Genomic DNA, 12,082 nt, shown 5'->3' on the forward strand with positions numbered 1-12,082 from the left:
GTATAATAAAGTCTTTTTATATGCATGTTTCTTTAAAGTTTTAAATTTCAGATCAGCGCTAACTGGACAGTGATCACTACAAGAGGGAGGATGTACTATTGTATTTTTAATAAAGTTAACGTTGTTTGTTAGTATAGTGTCAAGTGATGTTGAGGTCTGGGAAGAAATCCTGGTGGGTTCAGTAACAGTGTTTTCTAACCCATATTTCAACAAAATTCTATTTAGATGTGAGTTTGGATTTAGATGTAACATGTCTTGATTTATATCACTTACCAGGACCACTTCCCTTTGCAGATCAATACTATTATTTAGGTTAATATCTAGCCTGTCCCAGTAGCCAACGAGAGAGTTAGGGGGTCTATATATACAGCCAAGAAGAACAGGTTTATTATGGGTAGTTACTTCAGTCCACGATAATTCAGGATCACCTGTCTCAAGGTCAGGTCTACGTTTAACATTAATATTATGTTTAGTATTAATCAGAACTCCGCCACCATAATTATCTCTATCCTTTCTAAAAATATTACCAAAGTTTTCCAAAGATACAGCACTATCAGGAATTGAATTATCAAGATGAGTTACAGAGACGCACAGTATATCGTATTCGGAAAATTCAGCATCAAGAATATGAGTTTTGTTCCTTAACGAAAAAATATTGATATGACAAATAGAAATAAAATCTAGGTGGATGTGGGAGTTGGGTGGACCGGGGTTCGGGTGAATATCACCGCATATGGATAATATTAATAATAAAATAAAAAAGTAGTGCAAATTCAGAGAGAATAGATTCAGAGAGACACTAACGATACATAAACATTTATAAAGTAGTGAGTCATTCCCTGCCGTTACAGCACCAAGATAGTTTGTTGTTTTATCCATTGTCAAAAAGGAAACGAATATGTAGAAAATACATCCTGGTAGAGTAGGAGCAGAGAATGACACAGATAGGTTTTAAGGAAGATACACGGGATATAACAATATTTAAGTTTTGTAAACAAGATTGACATCATGTATAACTGTTTATATTCTGAAAACACAATTTGCCTTGGCGAAGTAAACACATTGACAAATGAGAACAAAAAACAATATAAAAATAGATGATAAACATAAACATTATTTATATTTACCTTTATGATCCATATAAAAAATGACTGTGATACAAAAATGAAATGTAAGAAAAAACAGTTATATAAATATCGAGTGACCCGCCTCACTGACCCCATACCGTATGCTGATTACTCGATAGACGTGACGTTACCTGTTGAGAGTAGAACCATCCTACATAACATCGCGTGTTTTTTCACGAACTCAGGGGTCAGTGACAAGGATCAGCCGGTATCCTTCCAATTTACGCATTTGATCGGATGGTACAGATTTTTAATATTACGAATTAAGTGTGAAGCTACCGATCATTAAATTATACATTTTCTGTAATGAATTATTATGATACATTTTATTAACTAGCGCATATGACAATAAGACACCGAAAATTAAGAGTGCAATAATGTTATTAGGAACAATTTATAATAGGTATAGATAATATACTATCGTTCTTCATGTTCAATAGACAGCAATGCATGCCCAAATTTAAACGTGGCATTAAAATGTTATTTACAAACCCTGCGTGTAAATATAAGGTTGTAAATATGATACTACCCTGCGGCATGTATTTGATTGTAAGGATACCTGACCTCATAAACGCATCTGTAATAAACATACATACATACATACATACAATACATACATACATACATACATACATACATGCATGCATGCATGCATACATACATAAATACATACATACATATATACGTACGTGTGTGGCGCAAATTACAACTTCGCCTACAAATTTCACAACGACCCACGGGGGGTCAAACGCGTCGCGTATTGTATACGTAAAACACATACAGTCAATAACGGGTACACGTATCACACATAACGCACAGTTCCTTGGACGTGTTCAACGAAATGGCTATACTTAGCCCACTTCTGACTGTTCCAGCTTCCTTGGAAATCGAGAGTTCGACATGTTCACCGTCTTCTTCGCCCCAAGCTGAATCCCACTGAATGTTCTGTAAAAGGGAGGCAACTCCTGACTCCCTTTCCGAAGGTAGCACACCACTAATGCGGTACGGCCGCTACATATACCGTATATAAAATACACATATAAAAGTTCTTGATGCGCACACACATATTAAATATAAGGTTTTGAACGCGCACACACACCTTATGCATATTTATCCAATACAGACATATTTATCTTGACACACACATACATACATACATACATACATACATACATACATAGAGATGTTCTAGACTACTGCGTTGATTGGGCCGTTAAATTTAGAAGCCAATCAGTGCCTAGGACTCGGGTGTCCGACATGATAATGGTAGGTCATGAACTATCATACGAGTAACTTTGTTTCCTATCATAGAAACACGGTACCGACATTGAATAGCGGACATGCCGTGTGCTTTGCTCTACCCACTAGGGATTTAGCGTGTCATCCCGTGGACAACAGAGCGAAAGACCAACTGAATTTCGACCATTGTTCGATGTTTCATGAAGTCTATCGAATTATACTGCATGATATATGGCAAATCATACATCAAATTAAAGAAAAAAATTCCTGTCGATCTATACTGCTCCCGGCGTCATACTATGAACGGTTATGACAAAATCGCATGTTTTCTGGAACTGGGTAATTTTACTAGGGGGACGGAGTTAGCAACCTTGATTATACTATAGGTGTATTGACAGACGAGGCTAGTACCTGCGACTAATAACATGTCATTTGACACTTTGCAGTAAAAATCTTATATCCTGTATCGTTCACAGATGTTAACATCGAATATTTTAAATGCAGTCATCACTAAACTTGGAGTATATCATCCAATAATATTCACACATTTTTAGATTTAGGGAAATAAAGCTTTACCCGTCCTTTTCCATAAAATAGCGGGTAATTTTCTTTGTCCACCTCTGTGAACTCCGCTGGGAAGTCATAGTCAGCTATCATGGCGGTTGGAGGATCAACGGCGATGAAGGTAGCCAGCTGGAAAGCGACGCTCTTCGCTGTCGTCCCGCTCATCTTCTTGACAGCTATCTCCAATTTATCACCTTAAACAGTAAGCTAATCATAGTGTCATCAATGCCAGTTAATTGAGATTAAATACTTCAATATTTTAAAGTTTTTTGTTAAATCTTCAACAGGAACTGTTTAGTTTAAGTGCATAATACCTTGGTATTTTGTGCAAAGATTCATGTAGCACAACCAAAAGATGTTTATATGTGACTTTTGATGACAAATATGGTATGTACTCTGTCACCTTCATCAGACAAATGACAAGTGAAGCGTATATACACAAAGGTGTAAAATATGTACGAGTTGTCCACTAATCGATCTCGATTCGTTTACGCTGTGAACGTCAGGGGTGCGCCTGCCAGGGCGGCAGGACTTTTCGACATCGTGGCTTAAATATATTGTACATGGTCTAAACTACACCAATGAAGTCCAAGGGGAGAAAGAATAGGTTGAGAAAGGCTAGTAACCCAAAGAGAATAAGGAGAAGATTGAATATGGATGATGGCAAGAAGTATGTTGAAGAGAAAATTGAAAATAGGGACACACCCGTCGACTGTTCAACACAGTGCGACAATATGGCGGACGGTCAGGACAGTCAGATATTTTCAGAGACAGACTCCTCTATTAATACATATTTATCTACACCTTCCCCGCAACAAAATATACCCCCACCCCGGCACCATTCATGTTCCCTGGATTCATGGGGTCGGCCTCGCCCATATTTTCACAGGTCCCTATGCCACATCTCGTGCAAGGGTTCACTGGGTTGCCTGGACCGGGCCCCGCCGGTATGAACAGTGTCCCACCATGGGCGACAGAACTAACTTGCAAGATTTACGCGGATAGAAGGTTATGTGGAGAAATATTTCAGGGGATGAGGGAGGAAATTAAAGATTTAACGTCTAGGGTAGAAAGAATCGAGAACTCCGACATTCCAGATGGACGAGAGGTGCGCGCCGCCATTAGTGAAATGGACTCGTCGCTGAAAGCGTGCGTCACAGACCCACAGTGCAGGTCAATGAGAGAAAACCTGTTGTTTTATGGGATCAATAAGGAACAAAATGAGGACTGCATACGGGTGATATCGTGCCTTTATTTAAAAAAGGTGATAAAAATGACCTCAATAACTATCGGGGTATAAGTCTATTAAACTGTCTTGGGAAACCATTTACTGGTACAGTGAACAATCGATTGCTTTCATGGGCTAACACAAATGAAATTATTTCTGATGCATAATTTGGATTTAGATCTGGTTATGGAACTACAGACGCAATTTTTGCTTTACATTCTTTAATTAATAAGACATTCTCACAAAATAAAAGATTATATTGCTGCTTCGTCGACTACAAGAAAGCTTTCGATACTGTAAATCGATCTAATTTATGGCTCAAACTGTCAAAATGTGGCATTAGAGGTAATCTGTTATCAATTATTTTTTCAATGTATAAATGTGCAAAATCATGTGTCAAGTTAGATGGATTTTATTCTGAATTTTTCACTAATGAGATTGGATTAATTCAAGGTGAATGTTTATCACCAATAATGTTTTCAATATATGTGAACGATTGTGAGATGGAGTTTATACAAGAAGGTAACATGCCATACGAGTTAAAAACTTTAAGCCTTTTTTCTACTTATGTATGCCGATGACATGGCGCTGATATCAGAATCAGTGGAGGGACTTCAAAAGTCACTTGACACATTACTATTGTTCTCTGAAAAATGGAAGCTAACTGTTAATACTCAGAAAACTAAAATTGTTGTTTTTCGAAAGACTGGGAAGGCTCGAGATAATGAGCATTGATTATATGATGGTGAAAATATAGAAGATGTTGACGAATTTAATTATCTAGGATTATTATCAAACTATAACGGAAAATTTACTAAGACGCAGCATAAGCTGTCTGAGCAAGGTCGAAAAGCAATGTTTGCACTAAACTCAAAGACACGGAAGTTTGATTTTAATGTACAAACTATGTTATCATTATTCAGAACTTATGTGAGCCCAATTCTCAATTATGCAAGCGAGATCTGGGGATTTTATTGTGCCAAGGATATTGAAAAAATACAATTGCATTTTTTAAAGCAAGTGTTAGGGGTGAAGCGAAGTACAGCTAATAACATGATCTATGAGGAATTAGGAGTATATCCTCTGATTACAATAAGAAAGCAGAGAGTGTTCAAATTTTGGTTGAAATTAGTACATAGTCAGAATTGTATTATGACTGAAATATATAATGATCTTATGGAAAGGTTAAATGTTAGTGATAAATATAACTGGTTGAGAGATATTAGAAATGAACTGTATACTATGGGACTGGGTTATAACTGGGACACCCAGGTGACAATAAATGTAAAAAGTGCTTTGGATATTATTAAACAAAGACTTTTGATTGTTGTGTACAAGAAATAAGGAGTCATATAGCTGAATCGACCAAATGTAGTATGTATAGACACCTAATATATGCACAAAGTTTTGATATGAAAATTTATCTCGGGAAACCTATCCAATTCAAGTACAGAAAAGTCATTACGAAACTCAGAATGTCCAGTCACCAGTTAGAAATTTAGCAAGGTAGATATAGAAATGTACCAAGGAACCTAAGAATCTGTAAATTATGCAATTTAGATATTGAGGACGAATACCACTTTGTGCTTAAGTGTCCATCTTTTCAGATACAAAGACATATTCACATGAAAAAATATTATTGGTTGAAACCCAGCATGTTTAAATTCATCAGTCTTTTGAACTCTAGCAATATATCTGAATTGTGCAAATTTTGAAAGTTGCTGCACAGATAATTGTTGTTGAGAGATAATCTGAAAACAAATTTAAATGTATGAACCAACAACAATGCGTTCTCCTTCAATACCTTACTTTTATTATTTTTTCTTTAACTAGTATATCACTGATGATGTACATTCATTCAAATGCATGTTACTTATTTTATAACTAGTACATCATTCATTTAAAATACATGCCACTTATTTGTTTACACATACAAACTGCCGCCCTAGTAACATGTATTGAATATGTATGGTTGTAGTAATATCCTGTACCTATAAGTTGTAAACGTTTGGAAAAATAAAATAAAATAGTATATTTTACACCTTTATGTAGATACGCTTCACTGGTTTTTTGTCTGATGAAAGTGACAGAGTACGTACCGTGCTAGTCACCGAAACGTCACATATGAACACATTTTGGTTGTGCTACACGAATCTGTTAACAATCCATACGTACCAACCTGAAGAAAATGTTTAGAAGCATACCTTTGTGTGATATGAAGTCAGCTCCGGCACAGATGGCGAAGTGACTGAGCTCCTCCATGTTACTCGCCGTGTTGGACGAGACCAGTTGGACTACCACAGCTCGCCCTTCCGTGTGAAGGCGACTGTAGGCGGTGTCCCCAGTCGTAGCGTCGGCGTATGGTTCGTCCCAGGCCTTTAACACTTTCAGCTTATCTACAAAGAATGTGACGAAAATATAACTTCATGTACATCTTCTTTCTGTATATACTGACAATAATCATGTTAGTGAAACACTTTTGTTTTTAGAATGAAGACTTAAACGTAACTAGAGCTCTAAAAATATCTCACACAAATATCCATTTCCAAGTTCCTATTAACATTTCCGCCGCTATCAACGCAAGTGGGCTACATTTATATTGAATAAAAGTCGGCTAAGGCTTCATATCAAAAATGGATGCAACCGATTTGTGTTCATATCAGAATAAATGTTGATAAACCCGTGTATGTGTGATTTAAATATATATACATTTCCTACTATTTGTGGTATTGAGGTTACTGTATCGGTAGTGTTAACGACTTCTTGAAACATCGATAGTTTTACGTTATGCTATGTAGGATAAAACGTGACCGAAGTACACTGATCTAACAGCGTTTTATTAGTCATATATTTGTGTTAATATAGGGACTTGCAGCAGAACTGTATACGTTTGTAGTTTTCGACAACTGTTTTACACATGAAAAACAACGCATTATATTTGGATTCCCAGTTTTTGCGAGTGTAAACGAAAGAAAGGAGGAATCTTTTTCATATAGTCTTCCTGGTGGTACCATTACCAGAAACCTGGGACACCAAAGGAACGTATAGGGTAGTAGGTGATACATTACATATAGGGTAGTAGGTGATACATTACATATAGGGTAGTAGGTTTTTAGGGCAACACAAATGAAAATTTGTTTATTTCTGATAAAAATGATTTTGCACGAAACACAACATTGATCAGTAATTTCATCACCGAGCACCTTCAACCAGTTATGAGCTAAAGTTACGAATACCGAGCCTAACATTGCTTTGTACGTATCGTCTATGGGTGTACAACGTCATCAGTTTTTGTGTTGTCTTCGATTCGCAGGTTTTACGATATAACACGAAGAAGCTTAAATAATATTAAAGATGAAATAACCTTCTTACATAACCCCAAGTTGAGTGACGTCATCATGAGTAACTTAACAAAATGACGTATAAATGCTAATAATAAACTTGTGTTTTCAAATCAATTTCTTATAGGCCTGTGATACAACATTTGCGTTCTTTTGATGCTAAAAAAACGAATTTTGCATATATTTAAATATATGTATTGCCACTTTGAAGTAGAAAATTAACAAAATTGACAGCAATGTACACAATGACAAGTTGCTATGGACAAGTTGCTATGTTGTGTTCCATACCTCGTGACTTTAATATTAAAAACACCTTGTACATACATGTATATGAATACATTTAAAACATAGCGATGATGTCACAAGTGTCCAATAAGTTGCATGAACTGTCCAATAAGTTTGACTAACTGTCCAATATGGTGTGTGAAACGTTGCAATATTCAATAATTTTATATTTATGTTCGAAATTTAAGTTACCAACCTGTCTTATAAGTGCTCAATTTATCGGACAGTTGTTCAAGTTGAAGTTCTTTATAACCTTGGGTCGTTTGACCCATCGGTTTATATTTGGCCAAATTGACAAGTTCTTTTGTGTTATTTACATTAAATAGATTTATCATTTTAAACATGCTTGGTTTTTTTACATAGTACTTTTTCAAAAATTTAACACGCAAATCCGAATAACATGAACATTTCAACATAAAATGAAACTCATCTTCAACGTCATTTAAATTACATACAGTACACACTCTAAGACTACGCTCAATATTTTGATATCTACCTTTTTCTATATTTAGATTATGAGCAGATAACCTAATTTTTGTAATCTCTTTCAAATATTCTCTAGATAATGTTTTTCTTAAGTAACACTGTAAATCAAACTGGTTATAAAGATATGTATAGATATATCCCTTTGAAGATGTTCTTACGTTTTCTTTGCATTCTTGTCTATATGTATCAATAAGTCTTTCTCTAATAACATTATAACACATATCATCATTTATTTCTGTGATACATTACATATAGGGTAGTAGGGGGTACATTACGTGTAGGGTAGAAGGTGATACATTACATATAGGGTAGTATTTGATACATTACATATAGGGTAGTATGTGATAGATTACATATAGGGTAGTAGGTGGTACATTACGTATAGGGTAGAAGGTGATACATTACATATAGGGGAGTAGGTGATACATTACATATCGGGTAGTAAGTGATACATTACATATAGGGTAGTAGGTGACACATTACATATAGGGTAGTAGAGGATACATTACGTATAGGGTAGTAGGTGATACATTGCATATAGGGTAGTAGGTGGTACATTACGTATAGGGTAGAAGGTGATGCATTACATATAGGGTAGTAGGGGATACATTACGTATAGTGTAGTAGGTGATACATTGCATATAGGGTAGTAAGTGGTACATTACGTATAGGGTAGTAGGGGATACATTACGTATAGGGTAGAAGGTGATGCATTACATATAGGGTAGTAGGTGATGCATTACATATAAGGTAGTAGGTGATACATTACGTAAAGGGTAGTAGGTGATACATTAGGTATAGGGTAGTAGGTGATACATTATTTCTTAAGTAACACTGTAAATCAAACTGGTTATAAAGATATGTATAGATATATCCCTTTGAAGATGTTCTTACGTTTTCTTTGCATTCTTGTCTATATATATCAATAAGTCTTTCTCTAATAACATTATAACACATATCATCATTTATTTCTGTGATACATTACATATAGGGTAGTATTTGATACATTACATATAGGGTAGTATTTGATACATTACATATAGGGTAGTATTTGATACATTACATATAGGGTAGTAGAGGATACATTACGTATAGGGTAGTAGGTGAGACATTACGTATAGGGTAGTAGGGGATACATTACGTATAGTGTAGTAGGTGATACATTACATGTAGGGTAGTAGGTGATACATTGCATATAGGGTAGTAGGTGGTACATTACATATAGGGTAGTAGAGGATACATTACGTATAGGGTAGGAGGTGATACATTACATATAGGGTAGTAGGTGATACATTACATATAGGGTAGTAGGGGATACATTACGTATAGGGTAGTAGGTGATACATTGCATATAGGGTAGTAGGTGGTACATTACGTATAGGGTAGAAGGTGATACATTACATATAGGGTAGTAGGTGATACATTACGTAAAGGGTAGTAGGTGATACATTACATATAGGGTAGTAGGTGATACATTACATATAGGGTAGTAGGTGATACATTACGTATAGGGTAGTGGGTGATACATTACGTATAGGGTAGTAGGTGATACATTACATATAGGGTAGTAGGTGATACATTACATATATATATTGATTCTTCTCTGGTCGAGTATTTATACTAAATACGACTAATATTTCGACTCTGGATAGAAATTACATAACAGCTGAAGCCCTGACTATAATTCTGGGTAGAAATTACATCACAGCTTAAGCCCTGACTAAATTACATAACAGATGTAGCCCTGACTATAATTTTGGTTAGAAATTACATAAACAGCTGAAGCCCTGGCTATAATTTGGGGTAGAAATTACATAACAGCTGAAGCCCTGACTATAATTTGGGGTAGAAATTACATAACAGATGTAGCCCTGTTTAGAAATCTAGGTAGAAAGTACCTAACAGCTAAAGCCCTGCCTATAATTTGGGGTAGAAATTACATAACAGCTGAAGCCCTGACTATAATTTGGGGTAGAAATTACATAACAACTGAAGCCCTTACTATAATTTGGAGTAGAAATTACATAACAGATGTAGCCCTGACTAGAAATCTAGGTAGAAAGTACATAACAGCTGAAGCCCTGACTATAATTTGGGGTAGAAATTACATAACAGCTGAAGCCCTGACTATAATTTGGGGTAGAAATTACCTACAGCTGTGGGACCGCACAACGCACCAAAAATACCGTGCTCACACCGTGCATACATCGTTCACACACCGTCCACACATCTGTGCGATTTAACAATCGTTCGCCCAGTTGTGCGCTTCTCTCCGCACAACTGTGCGATTTGATACATCTTGTTGATCAATAATACGGAATGAAAAAAATACGGAAGGCTCGTATGCAATAATGTACACTATATATATTACAGTAATTCTCTTATCTCTATAATTAAGATTATGTACAATTTTACAATGTGTGTAACACAGTATACAGTGACCGTTAAACTGTCAAGAATGGGTTTGGTTAACGTTCCTCGGTAACAGAACAGGTTAATAACAATTTGATGAGTTACCAGAGATTAACCTAGCTTTTGCCTGACGCATAGAGCTGAGTGATATGTGATACCGTATGACCGTTATGAAAACAAAACTGGACGTTTAATATTTGTTATTTGCATTTGTTTTGGTCTATAGCTCCCCTTCACCTGGTTTTCATACCTTGGCGAGTTATGTAAGTGCCCGGGCGGGGGAAAACTACGTTCCAGGTACAAAGTGGTTATGTGTCCCTGTGTTGCCGAGACTGTGTGGTGTTGATTAAGGTCGTTTAAAAAGAAAACGAAATCACCATTTCTAAATTTAAGAAAGTATAGACAGAAAGATAAGATTACAGATGTAGCTTGAATGTAGAAACATGGTAGAAAATCAAGCTTATATGTTTAAACACGAAACCGTATATATTGTTTAACCATTCTTCAATTTACACCAACCATGATTGTTATCGCACAACGTTCGTCAAACGTCCGCACAAATGTGCGCAAGCAATGATCGTCCTATTTTTTTATCGCTCGCACTTCGTGCACACATTGTTCACACACCGTGCACACATCGTGCGCACACCGCACATCGTGTAACGTTGTGCGATCCCACAACTTTAACACCTGACGCCCTGACTATAATTTGGGGTAGAAATTACATAACAGCTGAAGCCCGGATTAGAATTCTAGGTCGAAATTACCTAACAGCTGAAGCACTGACTAATTACCTAACAGCTGAAGCCCTGACTAAATGATCTAACAGCTAAACCCCTGACTAATTACCTAACAGCTGAAGCCCGGACTAAATTATCTAACAGCTGAAGCCCTCAATAATTACCTAACAGATAAAGCCCTGACTAAGTACCTAACAGCTGTAGCCCTGACTAATTACCTAACAGCTGAAGCCCTGACTATAATTTGTGGTAGAAATTACATAACAGCTGAAGCCCGGATTAGAATTCTAGGTCGAAATTACCTAACAGCTGAAGCACTGACTAATTACCTAACAGCTGAAGCCCTGACTAAATGATCTAACAGCTAAACCCCTGACTAATTACCTAACAGCTGAAGCCCTGACTATAATTTGTGGTAGAAATTACATAACAGCTGAAGCCCTGATTAGAATTCTAGGTAGAAATTACCTAACAGCTGAAGCCCTGACTAAATTATCTAACAGCTAAACCCCTGACTAATTACCTAACAGCTGAATCCCTGACTAATTACCNTATGTCTAGGTCAAGCTACTACCAACCAGACACAGCTTCAAACGGCAATGTCTAGGTCAAGCTACTACCAACCAGACACAATTTCAAAGAGCAATATCTAGGTCAAGC

General features: G+C 36.3%; 1 protein-coding gene across 2 annotated transcripts in view; it reads right to left on the bottom strand.

Annotated features, from left to right (window-relative positions):
- LOC110454681 overlaps nt 1-12,082 on the bottom strand; it is a 79,235-nt gene that overhangs the window by 32,652 nt on the left and 34,501 nt on the right. Inside the window, exons 2-3 of one of the 2 annotated variants that reach the window (XM_021504327.1) lie at nt 6,363-6,554; nt 2,943-3,124 (exon numbers count right to left, since the gene is read on the bottom strand). In XM_021504327.1, coding sequence (XP_021360002.1) covers nt 2,943-3,124; nt 6,363-6,554 — 374 coding nt within the window. Of the gene's footprint in view, nt 1-1,816; nt 2,053-2,942; nt 3,125-6,362; nt 6,555-12,082 lie in introns of those variants that run through there. The other variant, XM_021504328.1, reaches the window with a different exon arrangement.

Source organism: Mizuhopecten yessoensis, unplaced genomic scaffold (genome assembly GCF_002113885.1).
Source record: "Mizuhopecten yessoensis strain PY_sf001 unplaced genomic scaffold, ASM211388v2 scaffold8015, whole genome shotgun sequence".
Classification (NCBI taxonomy): domain Eukaryota; kingdom Metazoa; phylum Mollusca; class Bivalvia; order Pectinida; family Pectinidae; genus Mizuhopecten; species Mizuhopecten yessoensis.